This window comes from Hemiscyllium ocellatum, chromosome 10, assembly GCF_020745735.1.
Source record: "Hemiscyllium ocellatum isolate sHemOce1 chromosome 10, sHemOce1.pat.X.cur, whole genome shotgun sequence".
In the NCBI taxonomy this organism is placed as follows: Eukaryota; Metazoa; Chordata; class Chondrichthyes; order Orectolobiformes; family Hemiscylliidae; genus Hemiscyllium; species Hemiscyllium ocellatum.
The window spans coordinates 40,552,025-40,578,347 of NC_083410.1; the positions used below are offsets into that span (position 1 = coordinate 40,552,025).

General features: G+C 38.5%; 1 protein-coding gene across 1 annotated transcript in view; it reads left to right on the top strand.

Annotated features, from left to right (window-relative positions):
- hhat (hedgehog acyltransferase) overlaps positions 1-26,323 on the top strand; it is a 243,005-nt gene that overhangs the window by 53,409 nt on the left and 163,273 nt on the right. Inside the window, exon 9 of the mRNA XM_060831434.1 lies at positions 11,455-11,490. Within this exon, the coding sequence (XP_060687417.1) occupies positions 11,455-11,490 (36 nt within the window). The remainder of the gene's footprint in view (positions 1-11,454; positions 11,491-26,323) is intronic.

The following is a 26,323-nucleotide window of genomic DNA, read 5'->3' on the forward strand; positions in this document are numbered from 1 at the left end:
TGAAATGAAAAGGGAGGAAAGAAAAAACACTAATAGAAAAAGAGATGGAATTAAAGCATGAACTTAAGAGATCAGGCAACTAGCCAACAGGAATTGGCCAGACAACAGTAAAGAAGTAAAGGTAGTATTTGAGAAGATGATTCTGATTCCAGTGAGGGATTTGATTTAACTAAAAATCTGTTTTAGATTTTAAATCTAAATTTACTGAGTCTGGAGTCTAAAGATATTACACCTCATTTGAAAAGGTAGTTGGACAGATGTTTGGACCTTAATGTTAAAGAGTGCTTTGACTTCCACAGCTGTGACAATATATGCAAGAACAATCAGCAGATTGTGAAACTGGAAAAAAGCAATACTATGAACTTGTCCTCATAGTTTAACAATTAGCATTTAGAATGACAAGAAAAAATTCGCAATCAGAAATTTGCAGAGATTGAAAGAGAAAAGAAAATGTTGTAGGATCACTGGATCAGTTACTCAAGCTAGAGAAGTGTTTTAAAAATCTAAGGGAAATTATGATTATGGAAGAATTCATCAATAGCATTCCTGAAATCCTAAAAATGCATTTAGATGAGCTCAAGTATCAAAATTCTGAGAAGCAACAGTTCTGGCATGAAATCTAACACAGATGGTTACATGTGGAAAGATGGTTATTTGTGTATCGATATGGAAATTAGAGGAATAGAATATCTGAAGGTGGAAGTAGTACTAGTCCTAGAGACCAAATAGCAAGATGCCAGAGTATTAAAGGAGAAGAGCTAGAACCAAAAACTAAAGGAATGTAACGAAAATAACATGCCTCTGTTGTAGTAAAACCAAAGTGCTTGAAGTTAAATGGGAGCCCAGTTATGGTAGCAGAAAAGTCAAAGGAATCTTCAGAAAAGGGGGCATCAGGAAAGAAAATGGACATTAAAACTGTAGCAGTGGTAGAAATTGAATATGTTCACTTTAAATGGGAGAGAAAAGAAATGAATCCTAGCAGTCAGGAAAATTCTTCATCGAATATTAATAGAGAATCAGACCACAATAGATTCTGAATACTTAATTAAAATGAAAGGTATTACCTTACTGAGGATTGGTGCTAAGTCAACTGCTTTTAGTCATTTATATAAATGATTTTGATGTGAATATAAGAGGGATGGTTAGTAAGTTGGCAGATGACACTAAAATTGGAGTTGTAGTGGACAGTGAAGAAGGTTGCTTCGGAGTACAACAGAATTTTGATCAGATGGGGCAATGGGCCACGGAGTGGCAGGTGGAGTTTGTTTAATTCAGATAATGTGAGGTGCTGCATTTTGGAAAGACAAATTAGGGCAGGACTTGTACTCTTAATGGTAAGGTCCTGGAGAGTGTTGCTAAACAAAGAGACCTTGGAGTGCAGGTTCATAGCTCTTTGAAAGTGGAGTAGGATAGTGAAAAAGGCGTTTGGAATGCTTTCCTTTATTAGTCAGTGTGTTGAGTATAGGAGTTGAGAAGTCATGTTGTGGCTGTACAGGACATTAATTCGGCCACTTTTGGAATATTGGTCTTCCTGCTACAGGAAGGATGTTGTGAAACTTGAAAGAATTCAGAAAAGAATTACAAGGATGGAGGGATCTGAGCTATAGGGAGAGGCTGAGTAGGCTGTGGCTATTTTCCCCAGAGCTGAGGGGTGATCTTAGAGAGGTCTATAAGATCATGATGGGCGTGGATAGGGTAAATAGACAAGGTCTTTTCCCCAGAGTGGGGGAATCCAAAATTAGAGGGCATAGGTGTAAGGTGAGGAGAAAGGTTTAAAAGAGACCTAAGGAGCATGAATAGGTAGGGTTTGGAGGGATATGAGTCAAATGTTGGCAAATGGGACTACATTTATGTAGGATATTTGGTTAGCATGGTCAAGTTGGACAGAAGGATCTGTCTGTGTGCTGTACATCTATATGACTGTATGATCATGAGACGTGCAATAAACAGATCCCAAATTAAGTGTTATGTGAATAGCCAACTCAGGAATTAATTCAGAGCCAATACCTGAGTGTGATTACTTGAAATAAGTAGGAAGTGAAACAAAAATATCAGAATAATTGGAATTAACAATAAGAGTAAAGATGTTTTGTGTCAATCATACAGGGCATTGGTGAGACCACTTCTCAAATACACTGTGCAGTTTTTGTTTCCCTATTTAAGAAAGAACATAAATGCATTTTAGATGGTTCGGAGGAGATTGATACCTAGAATGAGGAGGTTGTCTTATGAAGCTAGTCTGGGCTTGGTTTCACTGGAATTTAGGAGAGTGAGGGATAATTTCATTGAGTGTATAAGATCCTAAATAGTTTTGACAAGATGGACGTGGAAAGGATGATTTGTCTTAGTTGAGTCATGAAATAGGGTGCACTACTTTAAAATTAGTAGTGGTTCTTTTAGGACAGACAAGAGAAGGAATTGTTCCCCCTGAGACTTGAGATTTTCGATCACTTTGCCTTAGAAAGTGATGGAGGCTGGGTCACTGAATATTTTCAAGACAGTTCTGCATAATTTTTTGTTAATCGGGTATTTTGGACTAGGCCAGACCTCTGAAAAGATTTTTAAACAGGTAGCCCATACCCTAATTTTGCTATTTATTTAGCTCGATGTATAGTGGATATTCCCATTGTAAATTAGCTGGGTCGACTGCCAAGTTTTAAAAAGCAAAATTTATTTATAAAATTCCAGAATGAAACACAAAGCAGAAAATTAGAATATCCGATAACTTATCCTGTCCAAACCCGACTTAATGATGTTGTTCCAAAAACACACACATCCCTTAGCACAAACAGTAAAAAATGGCACAGGCTTACAGTTTGCAAGGAGAGAGAGCAGTCCAGCAACATGTTTCACATAACCCCTGCTGTAACTAAATTGAAGTTCTGAACTGCCCAGCTAAAGTAAGCTGGCCACACCCCCTTAACTATATTGTTTCTTTAAGACATGAAAGGCTTAGGCTTTTGAGGTATCATCTGTTTCAGGGGTAAACAAAAAGGGCCCCAATAAATCATTCATCTCTGCACCAACTCAGCCATTTTGGAGCTTAGACTGTTTTACAGCCCCACTGGGGAAAAAAACAAGGATGCAGTACCTTTGAGAAAAAGGACCAGCTTTGTGTCTTGGGGGAACCAAAGTCTATTGGGATAGATGGGATTGTGGAATTAAAAACAAAAAAACAGTCAATCATGATCTTTTTGAATGGTAGAGCAGGCTCAAGGGACCAAATGGTCGACTTCTGGTTCTATTTAGTATGTTCACATGTTCCAGCAATTAACCAATCAAATCATTGAGGCATATTGTATTCAGCCCACCTGGGAAGAACATTTACAGCAATTTACTAGATTGTTTCATCATTTTAAATATGCATAGAAATTAAAAGGAAAATTAAGGCAGTGTTTAGGAAACCACTGGAAAGAAAAGGTTATTTCTGAAAAAGTGTGTCTACGGAAAGAAAGAATTAAGGAAAGTGATGAGAAGGCAATTGGATTGTTTTATTGGGCTTATACATTCTTAATGTTCTTTTTAGGTTACATATTTCACATATTCTGCTTAAAGTTGGATTATACAGAGCTCGAGCTATCTCTTAGTTTACAAAGAGCACTCGTCCCCATTTGTGCTCACGGGTGGACAGGTTTCATATCTGGCTGATTTATTCTTGATAATAAGCTAGAAAGCTAGAGACCACCCATTTTAAGTATTTCCTGGACCAATAGCCTCATTTTTACGGATTAGTTAGCTAATTGGATATTTTTGGGATTGCTGTCCATTTAAAGATGTTTCCCCTGAAACGCTGTTGTTAGATCAAAGGGTCAGAAATTAATCAGTGCCACTGGGGACTGAACCCGGAAGGATTGGCCCCAAGGGTGGATGGATGTTACTGCTGGGAATCCATCTTTATGCAAAGTATGAAAGTTGCACTCACCCACCTCCCCACAAGCCTGCTGAGATGCCAGCAGATTAACCAGGCTGTGCATGTGCTTTCTCAGATAGCAGAGGACCCAATCAGTGCTAAACTGCCTCTGTTCATGGGAAGAGACCCTTAACTGGCTCAGTTGATTCCCTGGCAGGAGGGTCATCTTGTGCTTTCTGCATCATTGGTTGAATGAAATGGTTGTTGTGGTTCTGTTCGCCGAGCTGGAAGTTTTTGCTGCAAACGTTTCGTTCCCTGGCTAGGGAACATCATCAGTGCTATTGGAGCCTCCTGTGAAGCGCTGCTTTGATGTTTCTTCCGGTATTTATAGTGGTTTGTTCTTGCCGCTTCCGGGTGTCAGTTTCAGCTGTAGTGGTTTGTATATGGGGTCCAAGTCTATGTGTCTGTTAATGGAGTTTGTGGATGAATGCCATGCCTCTAAGAATTCCCTGGCTGTTCTCTGCCTGGCTTGTCCTATGATGGTAGTGTTTTCCCAGTCAAATTCATGTTCCTGGTTGTCTGAGTGTATGGCTACTAGGGATAGCTGGTCGTGTCGTTTTGTGGCTAGCTGATGTTCATGGATGCGGATTGTTAGCTGTCTTCCTGTTTGTCCTATATAGTGTTTTGTGCAGTCCTTGCATGGTATTTTGTAAACTATGTTAGTTTGGCTCGTGCTGGCTATTGGGTCCTTCGTTCTAGTGAGTTGTTGTCTGAGTGTGGAAGTTGGCTTGTGTGCTGTTATGAGTCCGAAGGGTCATAAGTTTACAAAATACCATGCAAGGACTGCACAAAACACTATATAGGACAAACAGGAAGACAGCTAACAATCCGCATCCATGAACATCAGCTAGCCACAAAACGACACGACCAGCTATCCCTAGTAGCCATACACTCAGACAGCCAGGAACATGAATTTGACTGGGAAAACACTACCATCATAGGACAAGCCAGACAGAGAACAGCCAGGGAATTCCTAGAAGCATGGCATTCATCCACAAACTCCATTAACAGACACATAGACTTGGATCCCATATACAAACCACTGCAGCTGAAACTGACACCCGGAAGCGGCAAGAACAAACCACTATAAATACCAGAAGAAACATCAAAGCAGCGCTTCACAGGAGGCTCCAATAGCACTGATGATGTTCCCTAGCCAGGGAACGAAACGTTTGCAGCAAAAACTTCCAGCTCGGCGAACAGAACCACAACAACGGACACCCGAGCTACAAATCTTCAACCAGACTTTGAATGAAATGGTGGCGGGAAGATGATAAGCTATGCAGCCACCACCCTCTCTCATCATTTTCTAGCTGCTCTGCCTACCAGCTTGTCATCTTAACTGTGTAACATCAAAGAACAAATAGAACTAAAACAAAATCAAATACTGCTCTTTCAGAATTACACAGTGTGACTTTTTGAAATGAAAAGGAAGTAATCCTGCTTTATTCCAACAGAAATGGAATACAACTGTAAGAAACTCAGATATTTAACTTTTTTTTTTACCTTGTTCCAACTAGGAGAAGGCAGTGGTGTAATGATCATGTCACTGGATCTATAAGTCAAAGGCCCAGGCCAATGCTCTAGGGATTTGGGTTTAAATCCCACCTCAGCAATTAAAAAAATTAAATTAGAAGCATTAAACCACTGTTGGTTGGGTGAAAGCTCACCTAATTCATTAATATCTTTTTGCAAAAGAGATCTCCCATTCCCTACCTGATCTGGCTAATGTGCAAATCCAGACCCAAAACAATGTGGTCACTTTGACCTGATCTAGAAAAGCACTCTGCATCAAGCCCGAACAAAATCCTAAAAGAGGGATGGGTGAGCCTTAAAGAAGGGGGCACACCACCACTTTCTCATGGATAATTAGTGATGGGCATTAAATGATAGCTCAGCCAGCAACACCCTCCACTTGGGTCCAAGTATGCAACAAGTAGCAGGTATTGGGAGAACTTGGGGTACTGAAAATGTATGACCACAATCTAAACTTTAACATTGTAATTCTAAACTGGATATGAAGTTTTTCAAGCTGATTGTTAACCATCAGTCCATGTATTGTCATTAATTTCTTGTTTGCCATTGGACTCCGTACTGAACAAGCAAACTGACAGGCTTGTGGAAACGGTGTTCATACACTTAGATCAAAACTGGCATCTTGATCCATGTAGACACTGAGTGTGATGTCAGTAAATTAAAATAGAAATGTGTTACACTTGGTTTAATTTTATTCCATATTTGTTCAACAACATGTTTGTGTTGCATCTTTATGAATACGAAATACTTCACTGTAAATCGGTTGCTTTCAGAAATCGTTATGTTCCCTCTAATGTGTTCCCAGTGCTTACATAACAGTAAAGATCCAATTTGTTCAACTTAGTTTTTAATGGATTTGCCAATGAGAAAAGGCAGAAATCATTATAGTTGTTCAACTCCATCTTGGAAATTGGCTGAAAGATTTTACATATTTTCGTAGGACAAATAGATATTGAATTGCATGTATTTTCTACTCTGTGATATTGATATGGAACACTGAGTACTTCAGTGGTAAAATAAACAAAGCTGTACTGAGAAATCAAATATAGTTCTGTAAATTATTAATTTTTCTATGCTTTTTCCCTTCTTCAATCCTGAAAGTGCTAGTCTTGCCAAGAAACCCATAACACTCCCTCCATTGTTGCCAAATGTCATTTGAAGACAATGCAAAAATGGCACTGTGACAATGAAAACCTCGTAATTCAAAGGAAAAGGTCCTCTATTTTAAGAATGGCAGCATGTTGGATTAGTACCCACAATACGACTACTTATCAGAAATTTCTTATGAAAAATGTTTTAAGACCATATTTACAGCTTGAAACAGTGGAATCTGTTCATCAGAAGAAGTCTAATGACCACAATCACAAACATTTCTACCATGCTCACAAGTATAAAGGAGTCTCTTTAAGGTATTTAAATAATGCAGAAATTCAGAGGGATAGAGAACATGGTGTGCACTAAATCAATAATGTGGTGGAAAGACTTTTTTGAAAGCACGTATACATGTTCAGGAACAAATCTCACACCCATGATAAGGTAGCTGAGAGAGTGCTACAAGTTGTAGTACAGAGAGCAGTGAAAAAGTAAGTTGGTAGTGAATGACTGGAGAGTACTTTATATAAGATATATTTGGAATCCATAAAATAGGGAGTGCAAGACTGAAATAGGAGTCTGATGAACAGAGATGTGGCAAATTGATCGTAGTTTGCATGAGAAAATGTTTTGTAGCATTACAGTTGATCTGCTATTTGGCAGTAGAAAGTCAGCAATGATAGATAGGTAAAGTCATGACGTACTAAAAGGCAAGAAAGACATATTGATGGATGATATAGAAATCAAAGAGTTTCTTGGTGACAGATCAGGTACGAGGGAAGAACCGTAAGTTAAGCATCAACTTTCTAAGGTTTGTTGTATCAGCCGTGACCTTGGTGTCAGTCGGGGAAACATACATGATCACCAACAATCTGTTCTGGTCCGCCCAAATCGATGTGACGATCAAGAAAACACGTCAATGTCTCTACTTCCTCAGGAGGTTAAGGAAGTTTGAAATGTCTACAAGGACTCTTACCAATTTTATAGATGCACCATGGAAAGCCTCCTATATGAATACATCACAGTGTGGTATGGCAACTGATCTTCCCAAGACTGAAAGAAACTGCAGAGTCGTGAACACAGACCAGTCCATCATGCAAACCAGCCTTCCATCCATTTGTCTGCATCTGTACTTAGTGCTGTCTCGGGAAAGTAACCAACATAATCAAAACTCCTCCCACTCCAGTCATACTTTTTTTTTCCTCCCTCTTCCGTCAGCTAGAAGATACAGAAGTATGCATACGTGTACAAATAGATTCAAGAACAGCTTCTTAGCTGTTATCAGACTTTTGAACAGACCTGTCAAATGTTAATTCTGATCTCTCTTTCTCTGCACCTTCTCTGCGACTATAACACTGTATTCTGCACTCTGTTCTGGTACCCTGGTGCGCTTTGTATGGTATGATTTGCCTGGATGGCATACAAAATAACACTTTTCACTATCTTAGTACATCGGACAACAATCAATCAATCAATTGATCAGAGATATATTGATGTTTGCAGAAGCCAGAGAAGATGTAATTTGCCAACATTAAAGAGTTTTTGCTCATTTAATTCTTAATGGCATGTAGGCTGTTGGAGACGATGGCATCAGCTGGGGAAGAAAGTGGAGGAAAAAAAAGACTGATCATCATTGGATGTACATGAACCTTCTCCTGGATAACATTGGTGAGGAAAAGTATGTTAATGACAGAAATGGGAAGGAATTCCAAGGAATGGTGCAGCAGGAAAGAGCACTTTTGGCATCAAAGGAAGAGAAGTCTCTTAGAAAAGAATGATGAGAGAAGGAGGATCATATTTAAGAGGCAATAATATGTTCCACTTCTTTAACAGGAAAGCAACTGTTGGTCTCGGGAGGTACTTGGATAAGATGGGCATAGGATTGAGGTGTGGTGATCATGGGATAGAGAAAGGTTGCAGCTAACTTGGAGGGTATTATATAGATTGTTTCAGGTTTATTCTTGATTTGGCTATCAGAATTGTGTTGCTGCATTGGTTCTACTGCTGCAGTTTGAATTACATAGACTGCTCATTATGTCTTATGAAATGTTTAGCTTGGTACTTTAGTTTGAAGATAAATATTTCAGTTTAGTTACAGGGGTCTATTGAATTTTTTTTATTTCAGCTATTTAGGGAAATGTCTACTAATATGAAAGAGTTAAACATGCATTAAACACTCTGGTTGTTTATAAAGAAACCAGACAGCGCTGTTAGTTGTTAGGTGGCCTGTGGACTCCTTTGATATTGTTATTGAAACTCCTGTCCTTTCCTGTCGGCTTTGCATTTGTGTACCAACTCGCATCATTAGCTTTGACTGTCAATGGAGAGGGTGAATAGGCAACTGGTTCCTTGACTGCAAAGTGCTGCTCTGTGCTAGCAAGATTAAAAACTCAGGATGTGGAAGATCAATATCTCAAACTGTCCTGTTTGATTGCAAACAGTAGTACAATGTCTTTTCTATCACCTAGCATTTACTTGCCTTTATAGCTTATTTTAGTATTTGGTGAAATACTGAATCCAAGTTATATTATTTTCACTATTGCAATTATTTTCAATTAAGCTTGTAATTTGCAGTTTTTAAAATATCATGTGTAAACCAACTGAATAGTTGGCTTTTATGAAGCCAACTATTTATGTAGTCTGTAGTTCCTGATAAACCACTTCTGCATCCATCATTTAGATAATCAAGCTAAATGTAATATATTCAAATTTGCAGATTATGCAAAGTTGGGGGAGAGGTTAAACTATGTTACAGAGATGCTTCAGTGTGATCTGCTCTAGGCATTAAGACTGCAGTTGACTGGATGTGGTGTCAAGGAGTCCTGTCAAAACTAGAGTCAATATGAATCACTGGAAAGCTCGCTTGTAGTGGGAGCCATATCTAGCATAAAGGAAGATGGTTGTGGTTGTTCAAAGTCAGTCATTTCAGCTCCAGGGCATCTTTGCAAGAATTCCTTTGGTAGTCTCCTTGTTACCACCTTCAACTGCTTCATCAATGACCTTCCCTCTAATATAAGCTCAGAAGTGTGCATGTTTGCCAGTGATTGCACAACATTCAGCACCATTCGCAACTCCTCAGATAATGAAGCAGTCCATGTCCCAAATGCAGCATGATCTGGATAATATCCAGTCTTGCAGTGACAAGTGGCAAGTACATTTCCTGACACTTGTGTGGCATGAATGACCATCTCCAGCAAGAGAAAATCTAACCATTGGCCTTTAGCATTCAATGGTAGTTCTGTTACTGAATCCCTACTGTCATCAACCTCAGGGGACTACCAACCAGAAGCTGAAGTGAATTATCCATATAAATACTGTAGCTACAAGAGAAAATAAGAGGCCAACAATACTCAAGCAGTTTGCTACCTTCGGACAAAGCAGTTCACTTGATTGGCACCACTTCCATAAACATTTACTTCCTCCATAACCATTCACTCCTTCCACAACCATGTCTGAGTGGCACGGTGACTCAATGGTTAGCACTGACACCTCTCAGTGCCAGGGACCCGTGCCCAATTCCCGCCTAGGGTGATGGTCTGTGTGGAGTTTGCACATTCTCCCCGTGTCTGTGCGGGTGCTCCGGTTTCCTCCCACAATCCAAAGATGTGCCGGTTAGGTGAATTGGCCAAGCTAATTTGTCCATAGTATTAGGTGTATTAGTCTTTGAGGAAGTAGTGGGGGGAATGGATCTGGGCGAGTTACTCTTCGGAGGGTCAGTGTGGATTTGTTGGACTGAAGGGCCTGATTCCATACTCTAAGCAATTTTTAAAAAATCTACATTGTGTGCTGCAGTCATTCAGCAAGTCTCCTTATACAGCATCTTTCCATCTCTAAGGATAAGGGCAGCAAATGCATGAGAACACCACCATGTGCCAGTTTCCTCCAAGCCATTCACCATTCTCACTTGTTGCGGATCAAAATCCTTGAAATCCCTCTCCGACGACATTGTGGAGTGTCTATACCAAATGGACTGCAGCTCACTACACCTTCTCAAGGGCAACTGATGGTGGGCAATAAATGTTGGCCCAGCCGGCAATGTAAATGAATAAAAGTAATTCCTTTCTCCATCTGAGAGTCTGGATTATGAATTTCTACTGAGTCTATCATATTTGAGATTGATTGGTAACATTGGTAGATGATGATTTGGCTTTTAATTGTTTGGAAGGAGGTCATAGACCTGAAATGTTAACATTTCTTTCTGTCCACAGATGTTGCCAGACCTGCTGAGCGTTTCCAGCAATTTGTTTCTTTTTCTGATTTCCAGCATCCATAATTCATTGTTTTTTTTTTTGGCATTTAATTGTGTTGGAAGACCTGCTTATAGCTCTTATTCTTCAGCTGTGACTGTTAAGTCTAACCCACAGTGTTTGTGCTAGGTTACAAGTATTTTACTATTTTGAACATATTACACACAATGTCACAAAATGTCTTTTTTTCCAAAGAATTAATTCCTATTTTGCTGTGAATGTAAAGAGCATTAAACTTGAAATTTTCATTTAGTTGTATTCTGTGGGTTGGGAATTTTGTGTGAAGGGGAAATTATTTAGTGAATGTATGCCTGTGCTTGGATTAAGTTTTTTTAAAAAATTGCTGGTAGTGAAGACTGTTCAAAAAGTACAACTTGTGGGTTGTTTTAAATAATATTTGTCTAATTTAATTTAATTCCAATAATCAATAATGTCAACATCTTAATTAACTCATTTTGAAAAAAGTCATATTTAGTATCACGAATTATGCCATTTTAATTATTTCAGTGCATAAATAGCAGGATAAATAGCATTTGAATTTATGAAAAAAATTCCCATGTTTATAATTAATTGTGATTAGCCATTTTACTGTTTACAGTTAGACACTTGAAACTCATGCCCTATTCCAGACTTAGTTTTAATTAAAATTCTTATTTCCCTCTACTCTAGGGAGTTTGATGTTGGATTACACCGTTGGTTGGTAAGGTAAAGTTCAGCATTTTGAAGTTTATAATTTCCAAGTTGTTAAACCAGGTTTCTGTAACTGCACTTTTTCTTTAGATCCAGAGAATTCTGAATCACTCAGAATTCATTTAAATTTTATCTGACTGTCAATGATGCTGAAGCAACATTGAATATTTGACAGTAATAAATTAGTTCAAAGTTTTCTATCAGTTTGCTTGCTAAGTAGCAGATTTGAACCTTTGGGGCATGGTATTGGATGCAATTCTTTACTAACATAAATGGTTATATGCATTAAAAGCAGTTTCAGTAATTCTATGATTTTATGTTTTGAAATGAACATGTATTTTTAAAATTGCAAATTCGGCTTTTCAGGAGTTTTTCTCAATACATGCTTTTAGGTCAGATCAGTGACCATAGTTCACACTACACCTCACTTGGATTAAATTGACTTGAGTCCATTGGTTTATGCTGACCTGTTTTGACAGCACATTCCTGCAGGGTTGCATGTTGATACTTTGGCCTGCATTTCAGTACTGATGTTGTCTTTTCCTCTTGAAGCATTTGTCAGCTTATTTCCTGTAATTCCAAAAGATGGGTTTTATTTAAATTTGTCCTTGTATGTTGAAGGAACGCAAGGTTTGCAACATTAGACTTACAATAGTTACTTAAGAAATTCATGTGGAAAAACAAATTATCTTAGCCAGAGAATAGGATTTGTGTATGCAATCTAAAAATATTGACAAGTTTGTACATTATTGAAAATTACATTTGAAGTGTTAGATATTTATTACTTCTTGTGCCAAACTGTATGTTGATGGATATTTTTACTTATATTTTTGAATATATAACTTCTCATGTTAAGATGTTTTCTGCCCCTTCTTCCCATTTCTGTCATGGATTGCATATGCTTTGTGCCTAAGAAGGGAAGTGGGTGAGTGACTGTCAAGTCACTAACAACAATACGCTTGAAGAAGCTCCAGGAGGAATTCAAGACTGGCTCCCTGAGGCTCTTTATCCTGTTTTCTATCATAAATGGAGAATGATAGTGGGAATCCAGCAAAGAGTGTATTTTAGAAACAAATTCAATAGGCAACCATCATATTAAGTTCTTTGCATTGAGCTAAATGAGGTGAGGTGGTGGCTAAATGAGTTGAGCAGTGTTACACAAATTAAAGGAAGTGAAGCTACACAAATTAAAGGAAGTGAAGCTATTTCATATCACCAAGATCTGATTCATCCCTGAGTTAATAGTTGGAAAGGTTATGAAATCAACTGGAAGAGCGTGCAGTTCAAAATAAGAAAAAAAAATATAGCTTGGAACTCTGCAGTGTAGATCTCCTTTGCTGCTCTCTCAATGCCTGCCCACCATCTGCAAGGCACAAGTCAGGAGTGTATTGGAATACTGGGGGAAGTGATCGTATTATCGCTAGATTATTAATCTCGTAACTCGGCTAATAATCTGGGAACCCAGGTTCAAATCAGATGGTGGAATTTGAATTCAATAAAAAAAAGTTTGGAATTAAGCATCACTGACCATGATCACTGATCACATTGCTGATTGTCAGAAAAATCTATCTGGTTCATTAATATCCTTCAGGGAAGGAAATGTGCTATCCTCACCTGATCTGGCCTGCATATGAGTTGAAAATGTGTTGCTGGAAAAGTGCAGCAGGTCACACAGCATCCAAGGAACAGGAAATTCGACATTTCGGGCATAAGCCCTTCATCAGGAATAGCTTCATCAGACTTATGCCCGAAACGTCGAATTTCCTGTTCCTTGGATGCTGCCTGACCTGCTGCGCTTTTCCAGCAACACCTTTTCAGCTCTGATCTCCAGCATTTGCAGACCTCACTTTCTCCTGGCCTGCATATGACTCCAGAGCCACAGAAATATGATTCTCAATTGCCCTCTGAAATGACCTAGTAAGGACTCTGTTCAAAGGCAGCTAGGGACAGGCAATAAATGCTGGGCAGCCAGCGATGTCCACATCCCACCAGTGAATATAAAATCCTTTTTTTTAATTGAATGCAGCTCCAATGTCACTCAGAAAAATCAACATTTTCCAAGAGAAATCAGCCTACTAAATTGGCACCATGCAACACCTTAGACTTTCGCTCCCACCATACACTCAATGTAGCATTTGTATTTATCATATATAAGAGGCACTGATGCCTTTTTGACAGCGCCTTCTGAACCTGCAGTTCCTACTACCTAGAAGGATAATGGCAATTAATGTATGGAAACACCACTTATTAGTTCTCCCCAACCGTGCACCATCCTCACTTGGAACTATATCATAATTCCTTCACTGTATCAAAATCCTGGGATTCCCTTCCTGACAGCATTGTGAACATAGCAAAATCCCGTGGAGTTCAGCAACTCAAGAAGGCAGCTCACCACCATTTCTCAAGGAACTTGGGGATGATTAACAAATGCTGGCCTAGCCAGTATTGCTCACATTCTGTGAAAGAATGTTTTGAAACTCCTTGGTAAGTATTGGGGCACAGGGAAACAGAAAATTACTACGCAGAAATGCTGACTTCTTGAAGAGACCAAGCTGTTTTGGTTACATTACACTGCTCCCTGAAGAGAACAGGTGGCAGAAGAATCTACCACAGAGTCGTGGGCACATAATCTAGATTGATATTTCAGTGCAGTAATATGAGGATGTGCTGCACTATCAGAAGTTTCATCATTTGCTGAGGTGTTAAACCAATGCTGCTGATTTTCTCAAGTCAATTCTTGGGCAATATTTTTTAAGATAAGAACACTTTTGCAGTGTTGTGGCCAAGTTTTATCTCTCAACCCCAGTCATTAAAATATATGAAAACATCTTTTTTTAGTACTTTACTGTGTGCAAATTGGCTACTGTATTTCTTACATTTAAAACATACTTTTTGTTGCCTGTAGTGTACTTTGCAAAGTCTTGAGTCATGAAAGGTACTATATAAATAAAACTTTATTTTTGGGTATGAGAAAAGAAAACAGTGAGCAATAAGGTTGTTATTACACCCTTGTCATTTTATTTTAAGGAATAAAATAAGTATGTGATGTATCCAACTTGGGTTAACAATCATTGTCTGGATTGGTGGTGCTGGAAAAGCACAGCAGTTCAGGCAGCATCCGAGGAGCAGTAAAATCGACGTTTCAGGCAAAAGCCCTTCATCAGGAATACAGGCAGAGTGCCTGAAGGGTGGAGAGATAAATGAGAGGAGGGTGGGGGTGGGGAGAAAGTAGCATAGAGTACAATAGGTGAGTGGGGGAGGGGATGAAGGTGATAGGTCAGGGAGGAGGGTGGAGCGGATAGGTGGAAAAGAAGATAGGCAGGTTACAATCCTTAACAATCGTTGTACCAATTTAAAAAAATCTACGTCCAGCCCACTGGTGCAATTATCTTTCAGTGTAAATGGTGTCAGAATTTAAAATTTAGGGGAATAGAGCAAACTATTAATCACAAAGTTGGAAAGAACAATGGACAGTTGCTTTCGACTATTGCTGATGCTGGGCAGTAATGAATCGTGCAAGAGTTACAATGGCAGTAGTGATAGCACAGCAGCCTTTATAATTTCCTTTTTTTTCTTTCATGCTGTATAATGATGCACACTTTTTTGAAGATCTGGACAAATTGCATAAAAGTTCTTAGTTCACTTTACACTAGTTTCTGTGTTGACCTTCCTAAAGTTAAGATCTGCATCCGGCTTTCCTGCAGTGTGTGTTTGTCAACAGTGAAACACTCAATAGATGTAAAACAAGCAAAATGCTACGCCATCACATAATTAGGCTGCTGTCTCCCTACATTGAACTTTTTGCCTCTGCTGTGCCTCCTCTTTCATTGTTACAAAATGGAAGAAATTTTAGCTGCTTCATCTTTTTGAACATGTTGGGAGGATGTTGGTGAGAACACTGGAATACATCAAGTGTTATGGAGACTCTCAGCACTAAGTGAAGTAGAGCATAAAACTGGAATAAAGTATGTGCAAATTTTCTTCCAAAATAAAGCACATAACACAGTCATACCAAGTAGTTGCAGGAAATTTTGGATCATATTTTATTTTTTAAGCAGTAACAAGACTTACTCAACAATCAGTGCATGCATTGTTCAAAACATAGTTCTAAAAGTTTTTTTTTAAGTAGTTGATAGCATCCATTATTAATATGCAATTGTTAATGTATTTGCTCTTCTGTGTGGTGACTAACTAAAAATAATCAAAGAGCAATTATCAAACTTGATTTGAGTTAAAATTACTTCTTAAATTACTTAATGTAGTGTAGAAGTATGATTTCCTTAAATATCTTCCTTGTAAAGGAATTTAATATTCCTGTTGTGTGCAAAGATAAATTAGTCTCACTAATGTACAATTTTATTTATCAAATTTTTCATAACATAATGTTAATGACTGAAGTAAATTAAAGTTGTATTTCACTGTTATAAACAGATTTATATTTAATTTCCTCAATCATTTTTGCTGTAATGATCTCCAAAATCATCTGCCATTTATTTACATAATTCTACAGCCATGCAAGTTTTGTTTATTTATGACTGTGAAACACTGGCTTATAGCATAATACTCAAATACTTAATGTACAGCATTTTCCGAAGTCAACTGGTATCAGTATTACAGAAACTTATGGATTTTTTGTGTAAATAGTGATTTTGTTTAGTAGAAAAGTCATGTGGCCATGGATGTGGCTATGACTGCCAATGGAAATATTATTTGTGTAATATAGGTGGTCATGATTGAATAATGCATACTATAATGTTAGATGTCTTGATTTTTTTTCTGATGTTTTGAAGAGAAGGTTTATGCAGCATCATATTCTTGACATTTCTATTAGTGACACAGTTGACATTGTCCTGCTGGACTACAGAGCTGCTCTCTCGCTAGGCAGAGATGATCGGTAGTGGTTTAATCTGAAGGTCGCCATGTCTCAGGCGAGTGAAGAGGTGGAGAATGAGTATCTTTCATGGTCCTTCCTTCATAGTCAGCCTGTGCAAGAATTGAACACACACTGTTGGCATCACTCTGCATTGCAAACTAGTTATTCAGCCAACTGAGCAAACTGACCACCTTACCTTCTGGTAACAAATTTGTTTGCTGGCTTACCATCTGGCTGTATTCTAACTGACCGAATTGAAGGATTGTGTAAAAGTTCAAAAAGGCATTGACAAGTTGGTGGAATAGGCAGATAGATGGCAGATTAAGTTCAGTGTGGAGAAGTGAGAGGTGATATATAATGAAACAGTATAACATAAAGAATGGTGTGCTGTAGGGTGTATAGAAGTGGCAAGACCTCGGAGTAAATGTGCACAAGTCATTAAAGATGATCGAATAGGTAGAGAGCTTTAGGGGGTATATGAATGCATTGGGGAAAGTGCAAAAGAGGTTTATGAGAATGGTTGCAGGGATTAGATCATAGAATCCCTACAGTGTGGAAACAGGTCTTTTGGCCTAGCAAATCCACACCAACTCTCTGAAGAGTATTCATCCGGACCCATTCCCCTATGAGTCTACATTTACCCCTGACTCATGTACCTAATCTACACATTCCTGAACACTATGGGCAATTTAACATGGCCAATTCACCAAACCTGCACATATTTGGATTGAAAGGGGAAAGCGGAGCACCCGAAGGAAACTCATGCAGACATGGGGAGAATGTGCAAACTCCGTATAGATAGTTGCCCGAGGCTGGAATTGAACCCAGATTTCTGGCACATAGATACTTCAGTTTTGCGGGTACATTTGATAGGTTGGAACTGTTTTCCTCGGAAAGGAAAAGGCTGTAGAGGGATTGTTAGAGTTATTCAAAATTATGAAGGGTTTAAAACAGATTTATTTTATTCATTTGTGGGATGTGGGCGCCGCTGGCTGGCCAACATTTAGTGCCTGTCCCTAGTTGACCTTGAGAAGGTGGTAGTGAGATGCTTTTTGAACTGCTGCAATCCACCTGCTGTGGGTTGATCCACAATATCATTAGAGAGGGAATTCCTGGATTTGGGTCCAGTGACAGTGAAGGAATGCCAAAATATTTCCAAGTCAGGATGGTGAATGACTCTGATTGGAACTTGAAGGTGATGGTGTTCCCTTGTCTTTCTAGGTGCAAGTGATTATGGATTTGGATGGTGCTGTCTGAGGATCTTTGGTGAATTTCTGAAATGCATCTTGTAGATTGTATACACTGCTGCTATTGAGCGTCAGTGGTAGAGGCAATGGCGTGCCAATCAAGAGGGCTGCTTTGTCCTGGATGGTGCCAAGCTTCTTGAACGTTATTGGGGCTACACTCTTCCAAACAAGTGGGGAGTATTCCATCACACTCCTGACTTGTGCCTTTTCGCTGGTGGACAGGCTTTGAGGAGTCAGGAGGTGAGTTACATGCCACAATATTCCTAGCTTCTGCCTTGCTCTTGTAGCCACTGTGTTCATGTGGTGAGTGCGCATTCGATTAGAGTCTTGCTTTGTTAAGGAGAAACTGATGCTGCTTGTGAAAGGATCAAAGACCAGAGGGTGTAGTTTAAAAGTGTTTTACAAAAAAATTAAATGTATGGTGAGAAAAGTTCTCATAGAGAATGGCCAGGTTTAAAATGCTTAGCCGATGGAATTACTTTTGGGATTTTGTTACCAAGACAAAGCCAGCTGCCTTTCTTTATCAGCTACATTCCATAAACACTTATTCTTCTTGTTTTTGTGGTATGGTTTAGGGAAGCAAAATTAATCAGGTTTAAAACAATTTTCTACTATTCACATAATGAAATGAAATCTTAAATATACAGCGAAATAGCAAATATAAGTTAGTTTTAGAAGCCCAAATCTCTGGATCATTAAATATTGGACATATGACCTCAGGCACGTAGCTTTCTGTAGAGGTCCTGAATGCACTAATCTCCGTGGGAATTGTCCAGCAAGTTTAATTTTCTTTGGACAATTCCCTAGTTGTCCAGGATTCTCACAAAAATCTCTGACGCAAAGCTAGACTTGGAGACTTTGGACACTTCCATTGGACTTATCAGAATAATTACACAGGAGTTGTTTGAGGAAATCTGAAATAAAAACAGAAGTTGCTGGAGAAACTCAGCAGTCTGGAGAGAAAGCAGTGTTAGTGTTTTGGTTCCAATGACCCTTCCAAACCTGCAGACATTTTCCAGCAATTTCTGTTTTGGTTTCAGAATTCCAGCATGCACAGTTCTTTTTTTTTTGTTCATAGAAAATCTGGTTTAACTTCTGTAGAAGTCCCCGCTGATCAATCACACTGAGCCACCCATTCCACCAGACTATCTGACCCTAGCCGCTGATCCAACCCAACTTCTCCCTCCATCACCTTATGACCCTTCTGATCCCTACCCCAACCTGATATGACTACCCATACTAACCTTCATTTACCCACTATCCACTATTGAATGCACCCCTGACCTGACTTCCACCCTGACCCCAACCCCCTCCAACTCACTCTATCCATTTGCCTCCCTCGCCTTCAAGAATGCCACTTAACTTTGCAACGCTGTCCTGGAACTCTCAGGTTGGTACTGCATTTCACATTTCTGGAGAACCCAGAAGTCCTCTACACAAGACTCCCCAAGAAATGGAGAGGAGTGTCAATGTAAGGAAAGGTTCAAGCAAAGTGATAGTCAGATAATGGTTCTGTGGATGATCTAGGCCACTATTATTTGAAGAATCATAATTCTGGAAATATACACTATATGCAGTGTATATTAATTTATTCAATGTAAACCTAAATTTATATGGCTCCTTTAATAGTGCAAAGTCCCAATTCATCTTATAGGAGAATTGCCAAATGACATTTGACAGTTATTGAAGAGTTATTAAATAAATCAAGAAGATTAATTTAAAAAGCCATAATTTTAAAAAAAAATGATGAGGTGCTTAGGAATAAATCCCAGAGCTTTGGATCTTGTTGCTGAATGCAAATGATTAAAATTCAGGATGCGGAAGAGGCGAGCCATAATTGAGGGAAGCACCGATATCTTGTAGGGTTTTAAAATTAGAAAGTGTTACAGAGATGGCAAGGAGGTCAGGGTGGTGGGAGACCTGGTACCGATTTGAAAACAGGGATGTAAAAGTGAGATCTGCTTTACCTGGACCCAGTATGGAGCCATGAGCACAGACATCGTATGGAGTGATGTTGTTGAGATGGCAATTGGCAGTTTGAGTGATGGCACAGATGTAGTTGAAAACTCATCAAATCAAATGTGGCACCAAAATTGCAATCCGGCTGATTGGGATTCATGATTAATGCTCTCAATTCTGGTGTGTAACTAGAATCTACTCCGTCTGATATTTAACCTCTATAATTGGTTACTTGAGTTGAGAATTGCACTAACGTAGCCAAGGAAACAGTTAATTTTACTACTATCCCCGTTTGTAGACAATGATTAAAAATGACTATTATGTGAAAACTGCATCTGACAATTTGAGAGCAATAATTATGTCTATTTTAAGGTAATCTAGAATTTGTTTGTGACTGAATTTTTGTTTGTTCTATTTGCGAATACTATATTGCTGAAATTGCAAAATATATTACTTTCAATATTATTTAAACCATATACTACTGCCTCAAGAAATGTAGAGGAAATTTTAAATGTAAGTACATGCATATTGTAAGTAATGGCACAGCATTCCAGTACAGAGAATCATCTTCCATTCAGCTAAAAATAGAAAAATATGTTGGCCTTGGCAGAATATTGATGTATGCTGCTGATTTAAGCATAAAGGTTTCCCTTGTTCATCTAATTTGATGATCAGCACAATGTATCGGTTCATTTGCCCTGTTTCTTCAGTCGCGTAGATTCTTATCTTGAAAAGTTATGTGACAGAGTACACTCAAAATTCCAATAAATATGTCAAACAGGATTTCCATTTCATAAATTCAAGTTAATTTGTTCAAATCATGTTTTGTTTTTCTAAGTGCATTATTAAGACTTCAATTAAATATAGATTTCAGCACTTTTCTGATGACTGATGTCAGGCTGACTAGCCTGTGCTTGGCTGGTTTCTCTCTCTCTGTCCTTTTTGAACAGAGGTATTGTGTTTCCTAACATCCAATCTGCTAGCATTCTAGGATCTAGGGAATTTTTGAAAATAATGACCAGTGTCGCTATCCATTTTAGAATACTAGAATGCTGGCTATAATGTCCTGTGGTTTGTTGGATTTTAGTACCTTGAGTTTTTCCTTTACTATAAAAAGGAAGAGAGTAGCTAAAGTAAGTGTTACTCCTTCAGAAGCGCCAGCAGAAAAGGAGAATGAGAAATCGGAGAGACAACAAATAGGTCTTCATAGTAGAAGAGCGAGGACATTAATGCAACTCCAATGAACAGAGAAAAAGTACTTGAGAATCTGAAGGGACTAAAATCTGACCCAACTTGGTGTGGTGCCCGTCAGGTAATGTAATGCCCCTCAAATTAATGGAGAGAAATGTCTATGGTCCTTTGCGGACTATGGCTTATTACCTTACAAAATTACCATATTTTTTGTTCATTTAGAGGAACAAAATCCTACAACTGCAAACTGTCGTCTCTGACCAGCAGCTCCTGAGGGTAGAATTTCTACCCACAGGGTTCTTAATCAAATCGGGTTCAATGCTGTACAGGTATATGCTTGATTACCTGATAATTGCATTGTGCCTCCTGTAGAGAAGAAACACTTGAGTTTGCGCTGGTTTCCCAACTGGTGAGTAAGATACAGCACTCATTAAATTGTGTCCATTGTTACGAAAGGCAAGATTCCTGCATACAAGAATGAATATTAAAAAGTAATTTTTATTTGAATGAAGACAACAAATAATGACAGACAACAAATAAAATCAATGCAAACATTGTCAACTGGTAATAATTGGTAGAATCCAGAAATTTGAGTTTGTGGTTTGTCGGATAATTTATTAATTAATTAAAATATGACAGTAAAAGTGCTCAAAACACAAACTTACACACTATAGCGCTCCACTGCAATAGTAGCAACATCTGTGCAATTGAAAATTGTATTGCATTGATGTACTCATTTTCATAAATATTAAATCCTTAAATTTGCCTAAATAAAGGTTTTCTGAATCCATTCCAGTCAATTCAGTCTCTGTGTACTGTACACTATTATCATATTATTCTATACTATTATATAATGTTCTATTACATGGTGTTTTCAAAGTCACTGTGTTAAATCTTGCCTATGCTACCACTTTCGTTCGCAGTCAAGCTGATAAAATCTCAGTTTTGTCTAATTGTATTGATGGGATATTGCTAAAGACAGAATACACAGTAGAGAAACATCCTCTGAACTGAAGAAAATAGCATTGCAGGAATCCTTGTCAACCTCTGTTTTTGTCTTGTCTAGTGAATAGAAAATATGGATTAATCCCTTATGCTTTAGCATCTGTTTTCCTCTTGGGGAGTGTGCTAGTTTGCTTGGTTTATCTGTACTTCAGATTACCTTAATACTCATTTCAATGTTGCTAAATATCCACATTAAAGCTGAGATCATAGTTATCTGATATATGAAACTGTTCTTTATGAATATATTGTCTGCATTTTTCATCCACTGATCTTTTATTTCTCCTTTTTATATTAATGAAAATATAGCTTCAAAAATGTACTCAATGGAAATAAGGGTTGATTGCATAACAGTGACTTTTTGCTGGATGTTGTCCGGCAAAGATAGGATCTGGATATTGTGTGACTAGAAACTCTCATTCGTGCACATAAAATCGCAGCCCAGGCATTTTTCTCCTGGGATTGCACGTCCATGATGATCGCTCTTGTGTTGAGGCAGAAGTCTCATTAGGCATGCATGTAGCATATTAATGAAGCTTGCGAGAAGCCCTACTCTTGTTTCTGATGGCTGAACATAGGTTTTAATTGGTAGTATTCTGTCCAACTTAATTATATGTTGGTAAAAGTACTTAGTCTAAATTTGGAAAGACATGTTAGGGTGGAGAGAGGATATTAAGTTCATTTATTGGGTTTATGTTTTCATTTTCAAAGTCATACTATAACTAAAGCTCATCGCTCTTTCTGTTGACTAACATGGCTAGAAATGTGACATGGCTAGCCAATATCACTGCTCCGATGTATTTTCCTTTGGTTCATTTATGAGAATGAGCATGTCTGTAACTGTGCCTTACTAATTGCACTCGGTGCTAAGGGTTGCAACATTGAAGATATTTCTGGAGGTTTGATTTGATCTTGTTATTATCCAAGGATACCTGACTATGTATCTGGAAATATTTTTGCATTTACCATTTAAATTTTACATTCCTGTATTTGAGTATATTTGCCTGTGGAAGATATCACAGTAAATTATTAGAAACCCTGAACTGAAGTTAAATTGAGCGAATTAACAAATAAATTGAAGGCAGTGGTTGTTACAGTTATGATTGGAGAGGTGTACTGTCACTCTAGTCCCACTACTGTGAAGGTTGCAACATTAAATAAACATACTTAATCTAATTAGATTAGATTCTCTAGATTCCCTACAGTGTGGAAACAGGCCATTCGGCCTAACAAGTCCACACTGACCCTCCGAAGAGTAACCCACCCAGACCCATTTACCTCTAATTAATGCATCTAACACTATGGGCAATTTAGCATGGCCAATCCACCTGACCTGCACATCTTTGAACTGTGGGAGGAAACCGGACCACCCGGAGGGAACCCACGCAGACACGGGGAGAATGTGCAAACTCCACACAGACAGTTTGCCCGAGGCTGGAATCGAACCTGGGTCCCTGGTGCTGTGAGACAGCAGTGCTAACCACTGAACCACCATGCTGCCCAGTGATGACCAATTAATTACCTTATCTTTATCGAGTTTTGAACAAATAGATTTTAAGCGATTAGGTTTCTTTCTAAAAACCATTATAATTTTATTATGAAAGTAAAACTTATCAGTTTAGATGCAGTAATTGGTGAACATATGTAGTAATATAAAATTATAAATGTTTATTCTTGTAAATATCCTCAAAACCATATACAGACACCCAACCTTCAGGAAAAGAGATGAAAATTTAGTTTTCTCTTCAGTGATGTATTTTCTAAAAATAAACACTTTGGCCAATAGGTTATTTCTGAAGGCAGAATGATAAAGCTGCTTACATTTGGGAGTCTGTTGCTCTTATTTTCTAGCATGTGATCAAATCACTAGTCATGCACGATTGTCTCACAGGCACAGCATACGTAGGAAATATAATCTTGAGATGTTCTTTCAACCATTCTTTCAAAAGAAAAAATAGGTATCACCCTGAGCTGTTGTAGAGAGTTTTCTTTTCAGAAATGGAAAAAACATTAGTTGGGCAACTTGTTCACAGCTTTCTTCCATCTCAGTTTGTTCCTAGCAAGCTTTCTTCTAACTGAACCAGATAAACAAGAACCTCTCCCAGCCAGCCATTGTTCAAAAGCAGTCCCAGCAGTATCTACAGCGAAGCAAGCAGTTATCACTGGTCCTGTGATTTCTAGCAAACCTTGTTAAATAAAAATCTTCAATGTCCACAATGAACTTTCAGTGACCCATTTAATGAAACCCCAAATATGTGCACAAAACATTTCTACGATCCTTCAAAACAAAGGTCCTCCAAGCAATGTAAATATAAAGAGTCTTCATAATACCTCTACCCCTGAAAAAAAGATGCACAGTTTCAAATGTATTTCATTGGTCAAGTGTGGAAACGATAAAAATATGAAAAACATTTAGATACAATTTCATTAGGTCTTTATTGTTTAAATTGTATAAACTACACAATTAACTCTGCCTACAGAATACATTGTAAAACATTCAAAAAGGGTTATATTCACAAGGAAAAGCAATATTTAAAAGTTAAGGCAGTAATTTTAAAAAACCTCTATCACAATTGTCTGACACTTATTTATTTTGTTTTTTTTCCACAAAGGCTAGGGGGTTAAGACCACATATACCAATATTTCACTGTAGCCATAATGGCCATATCCTCCAAGTTGTTTAAGGGCCTGTAGCATTCTACAGTAGAGATTGTATTTTGTATCAATTTAATTTTCTAGAAAAAGCATTCTACTGGCTTCTGTATGTTCCTCTCTTCATCTTGTAACTGAACTGAACCCATTACCAGCATCAATCGCTACCTTGAATGGCTTAGCGAAATTTCATGCAATCAGCACTGCTTTCATGATCAAAATGGCTTTCAAATTCTCAAAGGATGCTTGGAATTCCTTTAAACATTTTACCTTTGCTTCCTTGTGAAGCAAGTCTGTCAACAGAGCAGTTGTAGTACTGAAATTTTGTATAAATTTGCAATAAAATTCACACAGCCCAAAGATCTCAATTCCCATTTAGGTTTTCTGAGGGGACCTTGATGAATACTTGGCAGCACTTGTCCTTGCCCTACAATATGTCTGAGAAAAGTTGCTTGTGCCTTTGAAAATGCACTACTCGCAAAGCTTATTACCAAGTGTAATTTCTTAAACAAAGCTTCATGTTATTCTAAATAACCCTTTAAAGTGTCACTGTACACCTGTACATCATCAAGGCCGACTACATAAAAACAAACCGTGGCAACAATATACTTAGTTCATCAGTCTCTGGAAAGATACTGGAGCATTTTTTTTAGCCCAAATGGCATTGCTTTCTATTGCAAAAGGCTAGGAGAAAGTGAGGACTGCATATGCTGGAGATCAGATTCGAGAGTGTGGCGCTAGAAAAGCACAGCAGGTCAGGCAGCATCTGAGGAGCAGGAGAATCAACGTTTTGGGCAAAAGCCTGATGCAGGCCCAAAACATCGATTCTCCTGCTCCTTGGATACTGCCTGACCTATTGAAAAAGGCTGCCTGGTGTGATGAAGAGTTTAAAGTGAGGAAAATTAGGTTGGAACAACTGTGTTAAATTGAAAAAAGGTAACTGCATTGGGATGAAAGCTGAAATGGCTGGAATATGCTGGGAAAAGGAGCTGAGCAAAAAAGAAGGTTGATGAATAAATGGCAGACACTGTGGAACACCTACAAAGCTGAGAGAATTGTGGTTAGCACTTATAGGGAGGTAGTTTCACAACAGGCCAAAACCTGATGCTGAAAGTCAATCTGTGACCACCAGGCAGGGTAAGAGCGTTAAGCACATAGTGCAGGAGTCTTCTGTGACCATTTCCCCGAGAAAAGAGATATTCTGTTTTGAATACTGTTGAGGGGAATGGCCTTTCAGGGGACAAAATGGCAACAGCCAAATTTGTGGCAGTTGGCTCTGCTACATAAGGGAGGAGCATGCAGTCATCATACTGGATTCCATTGTAAGGGAAATAGGCGTTTCTGTGGCAGCAAATGAGACTCTAGGATGGTGTATTGCTTTTCTGATGATAGGATCAAGGTTGTGTGAGAGTGGCTGCAGGACATTTTGAAGGGAGAGGGTGAACAGCCAGTTGTTGTGGTATGCACTTCCTGCACACATGTTGGTCCTGGTCACTGAAAGTATGCCCGGCCTCCCACATACCACATGAGGAGCAAACCATGACTTTGAACTTTCCTGCCGAGACTCACTCCTTTAGATTAAACCTTCAAAAGGTGCTTAATATCAAATAGTATCAACTTATTTAGGGCCATTGTTTCCATAAAATACAGCATTAGAAACTTTTAACCATCCATCAATAGTATAGCTAAATAAAAGAGATGCGGTCCTATTAGAATACAAAGAGATAAGAAGCAAGCTGGAAAGTAGGATCATGAAGGGTAGTGATCTCATGATTACTGCCATTGCAACATGCTAGTCAGAATAGAAATAGCAGGATATATTAAATGAACATGTAGCTAAAGAGATGGTGTGAGAGGGCAGGTTCAGATTCCTGGGACATTGGGACAAGTTCTGAGGGAAGTGGGACCAGGATGAACTCACTGG